Genomic DNA, 17,444 nt, shown 5'->3' with positions numbered 1-17,444 from the left:
GAGTTTGTTTGCAGTGGCTGGAGGCCCTGGTGTACCCATCCTCTCTCTCTGTCTCTCATATAAATAAATAAATAAAATAAAGTTTAAAAAAATAAAACTAAATCTTTAAAAAAGTAAAGTGGCAAGCAATTGAGGAAGACACTCCATGCCAACCTCTGACCTGCACACATACACACCACATGCGCATGCAGAGGAAAAAGAAAAATAAAACTGCCAAATTGCAAGTTATGTGGCTCATTTTTAAATAAGTGTATTTTGTTTTGTTTTGTTTTATTTTATTTTATTTTATTTTATTTTATTTTATTTTATTTTATTTTATTTTATTAGCTGGATTCAACCCATTCTGTCCTTGGAAAAAGAATTGTTCTCACTTATCAAGTGGGAAAGCCTTAGGATACAGAAGCCTGTGTGCCCTGTAGACTAGACCTTCTCTTCCCTGCCTGCAGACTCCGTGCCGAGAGGCATCTATGAGTAGACATGGTTAGAAGTTCTAAACCATTTAGGGCAGCCTGTGACTCAGAGAATGGAAACAAACCTGAGAAGCACATGTGGGACAGAATTATGAAGGAGCCAGGCCTAGTGGCCCACTCGGGAGGCTGAGGCAGAAGGGGCAGCGCCGCGAGGCCAGCGTGGGCTACTCGGGGAGGGCATACGTGCAGGAAGGGGGGGGTGAACAGATCCGTAAACAAAACCAGAGAAAATATCCTTACAAGTAGAATCTCAAGGAAATGAAGAAGGAGAATTTTACAAAGCTTTCGGCGCCTGCTCAGCAGTGGCACACACAAGAAATGATCCACGGGAATGTGTGAGGAGAGCATTGATAGCCCAAGTCCTGCTCAGTTGAATGAAAACCTAAGAGTTTAGACTAAAAGGACACCCAGTGCTCAGATCAGGTTTATAAACAAACAAACAAACAAACATATCCTGATAAAATTTCTCAAAGATGAAATAAAAAACAGACCTTTGCACTCTTTTTTTTTTTAAGTTTTTTGGTTCATTTTTTATTTATTTATTTGAGAGCGACAGACATAGAGAGAAAGACACATAGAGGGAAAGAGAGAGAATGGGCGCGCCAGGGCTTCCAGCCACTGCAAACGAACTCCAGACACGTGCGCCCCCTTGTGCATCTGGCTAACGTGGGATCTGGGGAACCGAGCCTCGAACCGGGGTCCTTAGGCTTCACAGGCAAGCGCTTAACCGCTAAGCCATCTCTCCAGCCCAGACCTTTGCACTCTTAATACCTATTTTTTTTCCTAGAGATTGTCTAGAGATGCTAAAAACTTATTCAGGAAGGACCAAATACACAAAGACCTTACAAAGCATACTCGTGTGTGTGTGTGTGTGTGTGTGTGTGTGTGTGTGCGCGCGCGTGTGTGTGCGCGTGCGTGCGCGTGTGTGTGTTTTACTTTATTTGAGAGAAAGGGAGAGAGAGAATGGGTGTACCACGGCATCCAGCCACTGCAAACGAACTCCAGACGTATGCGCCACCTTGTGCATCTGGCTTACGTGGGTCCTGGGAATCAAACCTGGGTCCTTTAGCTTTGCAGTCAAGTGCCTTAACCACTAAGCAATCTCTCCAGCCCCAAAGCAAGCTTTTGATTCATGTTTTAATGCTGTTTACTTGTGTAAACCTTTATACCTATTTTGATTATTGATAGAACATGAACTTTCACATTTCCCAGTCTCTTGAATTTCTGAATGTGTTTGGTTTATTCATGACTTTGTGATGCTATCTGAAGATCTGAAGTATGGAATTTTAATTTTATAGGCTTGTGGGCTTTCTCCCAGGGATATTACCACTATTAAACTCCTCAATGAGACCAGAGACATGTTGGAAAGGTATGTAGACCACATGTAAATGTGCTTGTGTTTTGGCTGCACTTTAAGAGCAATTTCAAATGTTTTTCAAACAATATATTCAACATAATATGGTGTGAACATTGAATCTTTTTCTTTCTTCTCTAAAGTGGAAGGAGTCAGAGACTTAAGAAAAGTATGGTGCACATTGACTTTCCTAAGTCCTAGTACGCTGGCTGAGGAATGGCAGGTGTCTACATTTTGAAAGAAGCTTTCCTGGCAGTTCTCTGTACCCAGTGGATACTAGTAAATGGCTTCCAAACAACATTAAAGCAAAACAAATAAAAGGAAAAGAAAAGTGCAGAAGCTGAAAGTTTAGCTATTGTAGCTCTTGAGCTACCAACTTAAGGTCGCCAAATGCCAAATTGAGAGACAGGAAGAGCTGCTCTTGTGAGCTAGCCGCAGGGTCTCAACGGTACACAAGCCTGTGCTTGCCTGTGACCCACTCACACATATTACATCACATACCCGAAACCTGCTAAACAGTAACTAATGCTCCAAAAGTCTTTGACTGATAAAAATTCCACTACTTCCCTAAATTTGGAATTACTATTTTGAATGATCTGAAAGAGAACCAGAAGGTAAAAAGTGGAAAAAGTACCAGACTATGCATTTGAAGACCACATGACTTAGATCCAAGGTTTCCTGTTTTATTTAATGCTATCTAACTGTGGCCAAACTACCAAAATTCATGGAGGTTTTTTTTTTTGTTGTTGTTGTTTTTTTTTTGTTTTTGAGGTAGGGTTTCACTCTAGCCCAGGCTGACCTGAAATTGACCTCAAATTCACAGCGATCCTCCCACCTTGCCTGAAGTGATTTTGTCATTTGAAACATGGTAGTAGCACCCGTCCTACCCACTTATAATGGTAGAGATGCCAACGCCTCTTTTAAATTAGAAATAGTGGGAGCCTCCTGGGATCATTTAAGCCCATCTTCACTAGTTTCATTTTCTGAAAAAATGCTATCCTCTTATAACCTTTTATAATTTAAATAAAATAAGGCTGACCAAGCTCTGACCTTGGTGCCTAACTTCATGAAATTCAAGGTCTTGGTCTTTCTACAGGAGCTGTCTCTACTTTCTCTATTTAGATCTTCACCACCCCTCCCCATTAAGTTCTAAGAAAGATTATGGGTCATCTTTTGCCAGATCCAGGAAATATGTAACACCCAGCTCATTTGTCCTTGCTCTCATTTGACACTGTTGATCAAGACTTCTTTGAAACCCTTCATCTACATTGCTTCCCTGGCAATGTAATATTCCACTGTCTTTTGTGTCGGATCATTTCCTCTTAAAATCTTTTTTTGTTTGTTTGTTTGTTTTTCAAGGTAGGGTCCCACTCTAGCTCAGGCTGACCTGGAATTTACTATGTAGATTCAGGGTAGCCTTGAACTAATAGTGATCCTCCTACCTCTGCCTCCCAAGTGCTGGGATTAAAGATGTGCGCCACCAATGCCCAGCTCAATTTCATTCTTCTACCTTTCCTTTAAACAACATTTTCCAGAGGAAGTAAGAATTGCACTTATATTTTGACCATATTTGAGAAGTTTACATGATATCCAACAATGAAATATATAAATATGGAACTCGAGATGAGTTCACAGATAGGATATTTTTACTTTTATTTATTATATGTACTATTTAAAGCCACATCATAGGAGTAGGTAGAGACTGAAAGAGGGATAATTGGTAGAACATTTAGTTTTGGAAAGGAAAAAAGAGCCAGCAGGGAAGACTGAAATAGAAGAAACAACAAAAGAATGAAGGGGGAAAGATGATAGATAGATAGATAGATAGATAGATAGATAGATAGATAGATAGATAGATAGATAGATAGATAGATAGATAGATAGATAGATAGATAGACAGACAGGCAGGCAGATAGATGGATGGGAGGTAGAGAGGAAGCCTGGTTGGTTTTGGAATACAGCTGGAAAAAAAATGTTTCTGATGCTGGAGAGATGGCTTAGCAGTTAAGTGCTTGCCTTTGAAGCCTAAGGACCCTGGTTCAAGGCTCAATTCCCCAGGACCCACGTTAGCCAGATGCACAAGGGGGCGCACACGTCTGGAGTTCGTTTGCAGTGGCTGGAGGCCCTGGCGCGCCCATTCTCTCTCTCTCTCTCTCTCTCTCTCTCTCTCTCTCTGTCTGCCTATTTGTCTCTCTGTCACTCTCAAATAAATAAATTAAAATTTAAAAAAGTGTTTCTGGGAGGATGGTTAGTTGGGTCAAATATCCCTAAAAGGTCAAGTGAGATGAGGACAAGGAGATGATGTTAAATGGTGCTGACGATGATAGGGAAGAAGGGAGGGGTGACGGGAAAATGAGGGAGGAAGCTAAGTATATATAATCATAGCTAGCAATATAAAGGAGCAAACTCAGGGCTGGAGTGGTGGTTCAGTGGGTAAAGGTACTTGCTTGCAAGGCCTCACAGCCCATGTTCAATTCCCCAGTACCCATGTAAAACCAGATGCACAGAGAGGTGTATGCATCTGGAGTTCATTTGCAAGAAGCAAGATGCCCTGAGGTTGGTTGGTTGGTTTTTTCTCTCGCTCTCTATCCTTGGAAATAAATAAAACATTTTTAAAGGAGCAGACTATTGATATATGATACAGCATAGATTAACCTTAAAAGCATGCTATGTGAAACAAGCCAACCAAAGAGCACATATTGTATGACTATTCCTATAGGATGTCCAGGAAAGTATAGAAGATGGATTAGTGTCAGCTAGAGTCAGGGATCAGGTGGACGCTGTCTGTGTTGGGACATAAAAGGAGAGGAATGTTCTCAAATTATACTGTGGTGATACTTCCATGTCTGTGCCTTGTGCACTAAAACAAACACATTCATGGCATCTGGCTTCTAATTCAACACTGCTTGAATGCTTTAGAGAGAGCCCCAGGTAAGTAGGAAGTGGCCACTCGGATGAGGAAAGCTGAACTTCACTGAGCATTTTTTAACTGCGATGGCATTCTTGAGTGTACTCTTTGTCGGTGTCTCCATGTCACTAATGGAGTATAAGGAAGGGAGCCTGAAAATCTTAAGATCAAAATGGCTCAGATTTGAGCTAGCCAAAAATTGGTGACTCTCTTTGTGTTTTCTTAAACAGTAAGCTCATTTTTATTTTTCAATTTGAAAAATTGGCTCCCTGATAAATATGTACAGTGTTTCAGACTATAAAAATTATATTGATTCTCAAAGGTAAGCCCATAATTACTGGATTTATTTCCTCTTTCATTGGGAATCTAAAACGTAATATACTTCCTATTTTATCTAGTCCAGACTTCAGTACGGTTTTGAATACCTGTTTAAACAGAGGATTCAGTAGACTTCTAGACAACATGGCTGAATTCTTTCGACCTACTGAACAGGACCTGCAACAGGGAAACTCTATAAATAGGTAAGATGACAGGTAAATACGGCGTAATACTAACACATGCTCTTAAGTGATGCTTTCAATGTGTTTATTTTTTGAGTTACAGATAAAAAGAAATTTAAATAATAAGTTTTAGCATCTCATTGCTACTATCTTGAAGTTGTGAAAACCCTTCCATGAGGCTAAATTCTAATTATTGTTTTGGTTTTTGTTCCTTTTTTTTTTTTTTTTTTGATGGATTTTCAAGATAGAGTCTCACTTTATCTCATGCTAGCTTGGAATTCACTCTGTAATCTCAGGGTGGCCTAAACCTCACAGTGATCTTGCTACCTCTGCCTCCCAAGTGCTGTGACTAAAGGTGTGCGCCATCACGCCCAGCTTTTCTTTTTCTGCTTTTTTGGAGGTAAGGTCTCACTTTGTAATCCAGGCTGACCTGGAACTCACTCTGTAGACCCAGACTTGCCTTGAACTCACAGTGATCCTTATACCTCTGCCTCTAGAGTGCTGGGGTTAAAGGCATGCCTAGCTAATTATTGTTTTTTAATCATTTCTTTAGAATATAAAACTGATAATTAGCCATTTTGAGCTTACATAATTCAATATTTTGGTGATCACAATAACCAAACATTCTTGCTGTATATTCTTATCTAATAAATTATTTTCTTATAGTTATATTTCAACCATCTCGTCTTAATTATCTCTAAACATAGTTTCAGTGCATATTATAGTACTGGAAATACTTATTTGGCTCAGTTACTAATAATATTTGTTAATTACAACTAGTACTACATAGCAGACTAATATAGCCAGAAGTTATCTCAGGACCTTTTTACACCTTTGTCACCATGGCATGAATGCCTTTGGTCCCATATTAGGATCTTTTCTTTCAAAAGATCAGCTTTTCAGCTTTTTATATCACACCCAGAAAATAATAGATAGTAAATCAATGATGACTGACTATAAACTCATCTATTAAATTTGAGGATATAGTAAATTACATGTAATGTGCATTTGCAGTGTCTAATAAAATTCTTAAATTTGGATAGCAAGGCATTTGCCCAATATTGGGAGACCCTTACTACTGTTCAGGAAGGAATAATTTGCCATTAACATTGAGCATATAGGATGCATAAAATAATGGTTTATTTTCTTGAATGTAGCATGTGTTGAATAGCATATGGGGGTGCGTGTGTGACACCCCATGTACATGTGGGGGGAGCTGCGTGTCCTCTGTCACTGTTCCCCTTTGTTTCCTTCAGGTGGAGTCTCTTAATGAACCTGGAGCTGCCATTTTCAGTCACACCGGCTGATGACTCAGCCCCACAATCCCCTGGTCTCTCCTCTCCATAAAACTGGGGTTGCAAGCATGTGTGGCCATGCCCAGCTCCTTATGTGGGTACTGGGGATCAGACTGAGGTCCTAGTAGCCCCTCATGTTTGGGTAGCAAGTGCTCTTACCCACTGAGACATCTTCCCAGCTCTTTGCATTTATTTTTGAAGCAATTTAAATATGACCCTAAAATGCTGAAGACCAACCCTATATTCTGTCTATACTGAAGAGACTCCATTTAATGAAATTCCACTCTGGTCTGCACCTGGCAAAGCATTAGTTATTTGTTAAGTAATAATAAAGAATGATAATAGTTGTTTTAACATAACAATTATTTGATCTTGCATACTGAGGAATTATAAAAATTACACTACAGCCACATCAGACCTTGGTGGCCTTTTCTGAGCCCCTGGAGTCCTATCTTCCCTTCCCTGTACAGTCTCCACCTGCTACTGGGAGTTGGAGTTTTATTCCTCAGTCACATGTTGAGCCTTTTCTCAGACACGTTAGGTCTTTCACATCTCTGTATACAGCCAGCTGTTTCCCACCTTAGATGTTCATCTCACAAGCAGCCTTAAGCTTCCTACTGAACACTTAGAAACGCGTGCATCATGCTGCTGTCATCCCTGTAACTCAGCGTGCTGTGGAAGTTCTAGGCATGATAGTAAGTGAAGAGAAAAGACTTAAGCTTTTCAACTATTGGCAAAGATTCAAAACATTGTTATGTGTATTAAAGTTAAATGAATAGGATGCACGCCTTTAATCCCAGTAGTTGGGAAGCACAGATAAGAGGATTGCTGTGAGTTTGAGGCCAGCCTGTGACTATATAGTGAATTCTAGGTCAGCCTGTGCTAGCGCAAAACCCTACCTCGAGAAAAAAAAAATTCACAAACATTATAAAGATGGCCAACATTGATTTATTTTTCAGCATTGTTCTTTTATTTAGTCTTATTAATGTAGTAAAGCAAAGAAAGGATCAATTTTAAACTTCAGAATGCCATTGGATTTTTCCATCTTAAAAGCAACTAACAAATTGAATTACTTGATTTTCCAAGTTAAGATGCATGCTATTTTATTTATTTACTTGAGAGAAACACAGAGAGAATGGATGTTCCAGGGCCTCTAGCCACTGCAAACGAACTTAACGCATGTGCCACCTTGTTAATCTCTCTTATTACTGGGGAATCAAACCTGGGTCCTTAGGCTTTGGAGGCAAGTGCCTTAGCTGCTAAGCCATCTCTCCAGTCCACGTGCTATTTTTTAAAATGAGATGAGTTTTAGAAAGGGAGAGAAAAATAGAATATGCTAGTGAGATGATTTTTTTACTTAGCTATCTAAGATAATTAAAATTTTAAATATCCTAAAATATTTCTGTAACTATAATCAGTGGACTATCAAAACCCATTGAGGAAAGGAGAATAGTTGCTTTGATATGAAACCTGACAAATGATAATAAAGGTGATCTGGACAAATAACGTACTGAGAATTAACAGAAATACACACAAGATCATTTTCACTGGTCAGGCCGACAAGGAAGTAAAGAAAAAGACTGCAGCGGGCTAAGACGGCAAGGAGGAGTGTGAGTTCACACTCTGAAGGGGGCAGAAGACCGTGTGCGTTACAGACCTTCACAGGCTTCCTCCCCTTCAACCCGGTCGCTCTGTGCCTCCACACAATGACTTCTACTAAGAGAACAGAGGCAATGACTTAAATGCCCACTCGAGGGAGCTGCTGACAAAATTTGTGGTTGCTAAAGGATGGATTGCCATATAATCATTAAAACAAAATAGTCAGAACTTTTTTTTAAACATGGAAAACGGTTCATAATAAAAATACAAAAGGAATATGCTTAGGGAGTTAGATTTTTTGAGTTAAAAAAAAAAAGTAGGCCCATATGGTGATGCACACCTTTAATCCCAGCACTTGGGAGGCAGAGGTAAGAGGATTGCCCTGAGTTTGAGGCCAGCCTAAGGCTACAGAGTTGATTCTAGGTCAGCCTGGGCTAGAGTGAGCATACCTCAGAAAACCAAAAGAAAAAAGAAGACATAAGTATGCATAAACTTACCAAAAGTAATTCTCCATGAAGTCAGTTACAGTTGTTATCTCAAGATGGTAAAATTATGATTGGATTTTCTATTAAATCTTGCTGTATTAATAATGATTGTGTATAATTTTGTAATTAAAATGTTAATTTTATGTTAATGTTAATCCATGAGCTAATTTCTGAAAATAATGAAATGTGATGCTTTTTTTTTTTCGTTCAGTCTTTCCAGTGTCAGCTTGCCATTAGCAAAGATAATTCCAATAGTAAATGGACAGATCCACTCAGTTTGCAGTGAAACACCCAGTCACTTCGTTCAGGTAAGGAGCCTGGAAGAATCACTGAAAACAGTGGTGCTCATGTTTGCCAACATAAAATTATACTCTCTGCTAGGTAATAAAAACAGACTTGGGAGGGCTCTACCCTCTCTTCCCTTCCTCATGACAAGAGCTCTCTGTACTGCCTGTCCTCCTTTACTTCCCTTCATAATAAAGTCTCTGTAAGCATTTTTTTTAAAACTTGGAACCACATTTAGAGTGTGGTAGATGCTTAAGGGTAAATTTCTAGGGTTAGGATTATCTTTCCCATGTTATAGTCCAACACCTCTGGTTCATACATTAAGCTCAGATATATCCTAGAGTCCAGTGAATTTATGTAACATTATGCTTTGTATTAATGATCCAGTTTCTCAGTTTGAGGGAAACTGAAAACTTTTGTGGAAAGTAAAGCATTTTAGTCGTTGATCAAATATAGCTATTAACAGGACATCAATAATCTGTTCACTAAAAGATACATGAACAATGAGTTATTTAAGCTTTTCACTAGACTACTCACAACTACATCTTGTTTTTTTTTTTTTTTCCTTTGGTTTTTCTTTTTTTTTTTTGAGGTAGGGTTTCACTCTAGCTCAGGCTCTCCTGGAATTCACTATGTAGTCTCAGGGTGGCCTCGAACTCATGGCAATCCTCCTACGTCTGCCTCCCGAGTGCTGGGATTAAAGGCATGCACCACCACGCCCAGCTTTTTTTTTTCCTTTGGAATGCATTGAGGAAAACTAATTTGATTAAAAGGTTAACTTTTTTTTAATATTTTTTTTGTTCATTTTTTATTTATTTATTTGAGAGCGACAGACATAGAAAGACAGATAGAGGGAGAGAGAGAGAATGGGCGTGCCAGGGCTTCCAGCCTCTGCAAATGAACTCCAGACGCGTGCGCCCCCTTGTGCATCTGGCTAACGTTGGACCTGGGGAACCGAGCCTCGAACCGGGGTCCTTAGGCTTCACAGGCAAGCGCCTAACCGCTAAGCTATCTCTCCAGCCCTAAAAGGTTAACTTTGAATTTTTTTCAGTTATTTCCAAATGTAGGAACTTTTTTTTTTAATGTTGTTTGCAGCATTCCTTAGTAATAAACTGGTGTAATAATAGACATTAAGAAGAGACTTTAGGTCCTAAGAGTAAAGATGGCACCTTCTTAGGGTCTTGTGCCTGAGACAGTGGAGTGTAGCATCCATTGTAGATGCTGTGCCCTTGGGAAGGTGAAGGGTGTAGAGGAATTGTGCCTCTTCCTTTTCCATCCCTTATGTTCCTGTTCCCTTCACTGCCCTCTTCATCCTCATTGCCATCCTTCTTCCCCACAGAAAAGCTGACCGACCATTTACACTGAGGAAGAGATGGTCAGTGAGGCCAGTGGCTTCTGTCACTGAGCTTTGAGTGTCCCCTAGGTATCAGCGGTGTATGTTCCTCCACTTCTGCAGGCAGCCCTCGTGTCTGGCAAGTCAGGTATAGAAGCAGGGGGAATGTCTAGAAGCGTGATTGCTAACAGTGCCACGTTCACTTTCGTACAGTGACTCAGCTGCCATCAGCTGTGTTTAGTAAGGTGTGTTGTGTGTTCTAGTTTAGATCCCATGTAACTGGCTGACCTCAGACTTACAATCCTTGTTCAGCAGATTAGCCGGGATATTAATGCTCTGTCACTATTATTTTTGGTTTTAGTTATGAAAATGTTTTTCAGTTTATGTTTTCATTTATACTTCAAAATAATTTCAAACATTGGCCAACTGTGGTGGCACACACATATAATCCCAATACTTTGGGCTGAGACAGGAGAATTTGCAATTCAAGGCCAGTCTGGAAAGACCTTGTCTCACAAAACAAACAGAAAACTGGAACAGCTGGTCATGGTGGCACATGCCTTTTAATCCCAGCTCTTGAGAGGCAGAGGTAGGATGATTGCCAGGAGTTCAAGGCCAGCCTGGGACTACAGAGTGAATTCCAGGTCAGCCTGGGCTAGAACAAGACTGTACCTCAGGGGAAAACAAACAAACCTTGAACTATTTGAGGACTGTGATTTTAGTACTTACAAAAAGCATATGCATATGGCTGTTTGAGAGACACTTCCAGTAGTGCAAAAGCAACTCAACAAGTGTAGATAGAAAAACTATCCTTTCTCAAGTTCACTGCATATAATCTTTAAAGAAAAACAAGTTACAGTTTTCAAAATACATTTAGAATCACATTTACAATGTAGCATATTGCTTCTTGGTGTATTAAATTACAAGGTGGGATGGGAGTTCTGATAGTGCCAAGAGCTGTTACATGATTTAGAAATGGCAAAGATGGGCTGGTGGGATGGCTAAGGCGTTTGCCTGTAAGGCCAAAGGACCCAGGTTCAATTCCCCAGGACCCACATTAGCCTCATGCAGAAGGGAGCACACATGTCTGGAGTTTGTTTGCAGTAGCTGGAGGCCCTGATGTGCCCATTCTCCCTCTCTCTCTCTCTCTCTCTCTCTCTCTCTCTCCCTCTTTCTCTGCCAAATAAATAAATAAATAAAAATAAATTTAAAAAGGAAGAAGAAATGTCAAAGACACAGTCACCCATCCTATTTAATACTGTGTTCATATTTAGAGAAGTGCTAGATTTCAGTTAGAAGTTAATGAAGACATTTACAATACCTTGAGGGAGGTTAAGAACCTTTGCTGTCAGGTTTGTTTATGTATGGCTTGTGTATGTGTACATGCAAAATAAGTGCATACTACAACAACAGAAGTCATGTAAAAAGGCTTCTTGAAAGTCAGAAGAAACATTTCCATGTCTTTCCTTATATGGTCTTTTCTTGTTCTTATCTACAACAAAACTGAGAGGCAAATTCACTGTTTGATTATAGAGATGAATTCTGACTACGTATATTTTTCCAAACTGTAATGTTACGTTGTCATCTCTGCCAGGATCTGTTGATGATGGAACAAGTGAAGGACTTTGCTGCTAATGTGTACGAGGCTTTTAGCACCCCTCAGCAACTGGAGAAATGACTTTTCCTTGGGAGAACCTGCAATGGGACTCACTGGCATTTAGAGCACTGATGACTATCTATACCCAGAGTGAAATGCCTAATAAAATTCATTCTTAATCAAAGTCTTCTTTTCAGAATGAGGTAGATTTATTTGGCATCTCCATACATGTTTTTATCTCATCAATAGACCAGTGTTTGAGGCCCATCTAAACCATAGTACATGCAGCCCAGATCTCAGAGCTGTTTGGAGTTTGTTACACCGTGGATATTTGAACAAAAATGACTAAAACTGATGTAGATACTTTTATACATATAGTATGAAATGCAGTATACTTGGATGTTAATAATGAGGGAAATCTGTTTGAGAAATAGGTCTGTTATACATGAACTTTGAAAAATATGCTGTTAACTAATCATGAAGTTTCCTGGCCTCTGGTAACTTTTCTCAGGTTGCCACTTGGAGGAATAAATTATTTGTCTCAAATACACCTCGCTGGAGGACTTTTCTTCTAGAAATCAGTGATTTTTACTACGCTTTGCTATTTTTCTCTTCCCTGTTTTTTTTTTTTTCTTTTTGTTTTGCAATATTTCCTAGAGCTTTGTTAACAAGCCTGAGAAAGTTGCAAATTGATTTTCAGGCTGAAGTCAAGTTTGATGCTGTTTACTCACTTTATTCATTTGTATGTAAATAATTTTAATAACTTGCTTTGTATTGATTTTGAGAACAATAAATATCTTGTTGCAATAAACTATTTTAATACGATGCACTTCGGTTGAGTTGATACTTTTCAGCCATCACTTGTTTGTCCCTGAGTGCTTCTGTTTTGGAGAAGAGAGGGCATGCCAGTACCTAGGCCAGTGCTTTAACTTGGTTTTAGGGCAAAAGTAAATAATTCGTCATCTTGAGCAAATCTGTCAATAGATCTGTATGTCAAAGGGCAGAAAGAAGTAAATAATCAACAATGCATTAGATGTATTTTCAGGAATGGGTTATTCTCAGTAATATCATTTTATGTGCCCCCCCCCCATTTGACATATCACTAAATAGGAGAAGGTGGAAAGGAACTGTGAAGGGCTTTAAAGTTTGGCTGTGCTCAGAGCCAGCCGTGCTGAGGCAGAAGGGTGACAAGGGCACGTTCTTCTCAAGATTTGACAAAATACAGTGATCTCATTCTTTCTGATCGAATGAAGGAACAAATCGAATTGTGGGAAATTAGGGCATATGCATGTGTGACAGGGCATGTAGTATCTACCCAGTTCACCCATGGAAATTTTGAGATTGAACAGGACTGGCCTTGTCAGGAGAAAACGTGATCAGCTGAAAGTGATGCCCTGGAATCGCTGGCATCTGTAGAGCTGCAGCCACTGGTTTGACTGGTTGGCATCAGGAAAGTCTTTGCACCCCAAACCCTAGGTTCACTTCTATTTTCTTTTTTTTTTTTTTTTTTTACTTTTATTTTGAAGGTAGGTTCTCGCTCTAGCCCAGGGTGGCCTCGAACTCATGGCAGTCCTCCTACCTCTGCCTCCCGGCTCACTTCTAATTTTTAATCAAAGAATTGAATAAGAAATTTAAAAAAGAAGAAGAAGGCAGCTGAGCAGGGCATGGTGGCACACGCCTTTAATCCTAGCACTCCGAGAGGCAGAGGTAAAAGGATTGCTGTGAGTTCGAGGCCAGCCTGAAATTACATAGTAGATTCCAAGACAGCCTTGGCTAGAGTGAGACCTTACCTTAAACCTCCCCCCCCCACCAAAAACAGGATAATTATTAACTTATTATATTCATTGAGGGAAGTACAGAGCCAAGGAAAGGCACCCACATGGCTAGAGATCCTACACGGAGAGCCTGGGAAAAAGCATGGAAAGAAAGAGACAAGAAAGTTCAAGGAGTTGCCATGTGGGGAGCTGGAGGTGCTAAAGCAGCCCATGTGGAGAGTAAGGGCGAGGGGGGGGGTCCTCCTGCCTGGATCTGGGCCAAGCCAGCCCAGGCCCAGCCGAGGGGAAAACACCCACAGCTGAAGTTCCCAAGTGACCAGAGAGCCTGCCATCCCCTTGCAAAGGTGGTGGGCTGTCTTCCGGCTCAGGTGAACCAGAGGGCCAGCTGGTTGGTTAGGGTTAGGGGCTATCTCAGAAAGAGGTTAGCTCTGGCACCAAGTTTCCAGGGGCTGAACTTGACCAACCACAATATTTAAATCCCATGAAAGACCTTCCTCTCAGGAGAGATCCTGGCTGATTATGGAAAAGCAGGTCTGGGGAAGTAGGCAAGAGGTAAGTCAGATCATCTTTGATTTTTCAGCGAGTGAGACCTTTCCTGCCCTTTTCACCTTCAGGGGTCCAGACATCCTAACTCTACTCCCTACTCACTTGGACATTTCAATTTATATTCCTTGCCAGTGGTTTCTCATACACAGACCTTTTCTTATTTGCCAGTGTGCATCCACTGAGCTGAGTGTGGCTGGTAGAGGGGTCACGTAGATTCTGACATTGTGAGTCTGCCAAGCCATGTGCTCTAGTTGTGTTTCTTGTATGGATAACATGTATTTCATTGCATGGGTGGTATGAATCAGAGGCACAGAATTCATTTAGATTTTCATTATAAGTCCCCAGTCTATTAGCACTTTTTTGACCACAGTTAGCCAATATTGGGGGGGTGTATGTTAAAAAATAAAACAAAACTTTTTTTGGTTTTTCAAGGTAGGATTTCACTGTAGCTCAGGCCGACCTGGAATTCAGTATGTAGTCTCATGTTGGCCTTGAACTTAAGGCAGTCCTCCTACCTCTGCCTCCCAAGTGCTGAGATCAAAGGCACGTGCCACCACACCTGGCTTAACACCTCACTTTTATCTAGTGTTTCCACCACATTCAATTTGACCGTCTTGGAGATTTCAGCTCTTTACACTCCAGCGTCGGCTTATATACCATGCGACTCATGTCCACTTGACATTATTGGTCTGGTAATCCCTATTTCCTGTTGTAATAAATAATTATTAACCACATGGCTTAAAACACTGGAAACTGCCAGGCGTGGTGGCATGCGCCTTTAATCCAAGCACTCAGGAGGCAGAGGTAGGAGGATTACCATGAGTTCAAAGCCACACTATATAGTGAATTCCAGGTCAGCCTGGACTAGAGTGAAACCCCTCCTCGAAAAGCCAAAAATTGATAAATAACAAAGTGGCTAGAAATCCAAAACTCAAATTGGCAGCAGGACCTTACTCCTTTGGCAGCTCTGGGGGAAGATCCTTCTGCCTCCCTGCCCCTTGGCCCTTCCAGATTCTGGTGCCACCAGGCATTCCTGGCTTGTAGCAACATAACTGATTGTGTGTGGGTCTGTTCTCAGAGGATGCTCTCAGTTGAGCACAGGGTCCATCGCTATCCAATATGAGCTTGTCTCAGTTCTTAGCTACAACAGAAATGACAGACTCTAAGATCCCATTCCAGAGGCTCCATGTGGACCTAACTTGTGAAGGAACACCACTTCACCTGCTGCAGTCACAGAGCTCAGCTGAGCTTTGGGACATACAGTGGGAATGATGTGCAGCGTGCGCGTCAGTGCTATAGCAAGGGCAGGACAGCTAGCATCAGCTAATCCAGTGAGGTGGCTAAGCGGAGATTTTCTTTTCATATGTGTGGGTGTGTGTGAGGTTGTGTGTGCACATGTGTATGTGCACAGAGGTCAGGAGTTAGTTTCAGGTGTCCTCAATTGCTCTCTCTCATGTTTTTTAATGTTTTTAATTTTTTTAAATTTATTTATTAGAATGGGTGCGCCAGGGCTTCCAGCCACCGCAAACGAATTCCAGGTGCATGTGCCACCTTCTGGCTTACGTGGGTCCCGGGGAATCAAACCTGGGTCCTTACGCTTCATAGGCAAGATGCCTTAACCACTAAGCCATCTCTCCAGCTCCTCTATTTTCTGGGGGGACCAGTTTCACAATGAGCCCAGAGCTCACCCATTCAGCTGCGCTGGCCAGTCCTGTCTCTGCCTCCACCTTGCTGGGATTGCGGTGCACACTGCTGAGGGCAGCTTTTACATGGGAGTTGAGGATCTGGGCTCAGGCCCTCTCACAGCAAGCCCCTAAGTGGAGATCAACGTTTTTCTTTTGCAAACTTACACACACACACACACACACACACACACACACACACACACGTCTGGCTAACATGGGTCCTGGGGAATCGAGCCTCGAACCAGCGTCCTTAGACTTCACAGGTAAGCGCTTAACTGCTAAGCCATCTTTCCAGCCCTATATTAATATTTTTTATTTATTTAAGAGAGAGAGAGGAGGAAGAGGCAGAGAGAGAACGGGCACTCAGGGCCTCCAACACCAGATGCATGTGCCCCCTTGTGCATCTGGCTTACATGGGTCCTGGGGAGTTGAACCAGGATCCTTTGGCTTTGCAAGCAAATGCCTTAATGGCTAAGCCATCTCTCCAGGCCACATAAATATATATTTTTTATTAATGTGTCTAAAGCTGGTATGAGCATTCATTTTTTTCTTGTTTGGACATTAGGTAAGAAGATTATCTAGCCATGATTTTTTTTTAATGATCTTTTTTTGTTGTTGTTTTTATTTTTATTTATTTGAGAGCAACAGACAGAGAGAGAAAGAGGCAGATAGAGAGAGAGAATAGGCACGCCAGGGCCTTCAGCCACTGCAAAGGATCTCCAGATGCATGCGCCCCCTTGTGCATCTGGCTAATGTGGGTCCTGGGGAATCAAGCCTGAAACCGGGGTTCTTAGGCTTCACAGGCAAGCGCTTAACTGCTAAGCCATCTCTCCAGCCCAGGGTTTTTTTTTTTAAATATGAAATAAAGTGAAATTTTGTCCTAATTCATATTTATTTGCAAGTAAGCACCTTTAACTGCTGAACCGTCTTCCCCAGTCCCTCATTCATATTTATTTAAATAGACTTACCATTCAGAACACTTGGATTGCTTCCCTATGACACTCATCAAAATGAGGTAAAAATCTGATTAGTGATAGTCATATTTGAAGATCAATATCTGCCTCTAGATTGTCCAATACAATAATCTAGTTTGGTGCCTTCGATATTTAGACATGAGGAGTAAACCAAAGGTTGGAGAGATGGCTCAGTGGCTAAAGGTGCTTTCTTGCAAAGCCTGTTGGCCGGGGTTTGATGTCCTAGCACCTGTGTAAAGCCAGACTCAAAAAGTCATACATATATCTGGCATTCGTTTACAGTGGCAAGAGACCCAGGTGCACCAAACACATGTAAATGAATATTTTTTTTTAAAGTAAGTCAAAAGCTACTGAAACTGAAGCCACACAATTTTGTGCCTTTTAGTAACTCTGGGAAAAGGAGTGATTGGTTGGAAGGGAAGGTCTGATTTTTAACTATCTTTACTATACTTTCTGCCACCATCCCTTCCCCACCACGCTATATCCTTGAACCATGAGCCAAAATATATCTTTCTCAAGTTGCTTTTGTCGGTGTTGTTCTTCCCCCCCACCTCCACCAATAATCTTTATTTACAACTCAAACATGATCTTCGGAGTGAATCTGCTGCCCTCCCCGGGCCTCTTGACCAGATGAGGCT

General features: G+C 41.1%; 1 protein-coding gene across 1 annotated transcript in view; it reads left to right on the top strand.

The window, feature by feature from the left end:
* Positions 1-12,651, top strand: part of Pex3 (peroxisomal biogenesis factor 3) — a 36,643-nt gene extending 23,992 nt beyond the window's left edge. The window contains exons 9-12 of the mRNA XM_004651152.3: positions 1,769-1,839; positions 5,131-5,253; positions 8,823-8,919; positions 11,824-12,651. Of these exons, the coding sequence (XP_004651209.1) occupies positions 1,769-1,839; positions 5,131-5,253; positions 8,823-8,919; positions 11,824-11,907 (375 nt within the window). The 3' untranslated portion in view covers positions 11,908-12,651. The remainder of the gene's footprint in view (positions 1-1,768; positions 1,840-5,130; positions 5,254-8,822; positions 8,920-11,823) is intronic.
* Positions 12,652-17,444: the final 4,793 nt, after the last annotated feature.

The sequence above is a fragment of the Jaculus jaculus genome, chromosome 9, assembly GCF_020740685.1.
Source record: "Jaculus jaculus isolate mJacJac1 chromosome 9, mJacJac1.mat.Y.cur, whole genome shotgun sequence".
In the NCBI taxonomy this organism is placed as follows: Eukaryota; Metazoa; Chordata; class Mammalia; order Rodentia; family Dipodidae; genus Jaculus; species Jaculus jaculus.
This window is presented reverse-complemented; position numbering and strand designations above follow the sequence as displayed.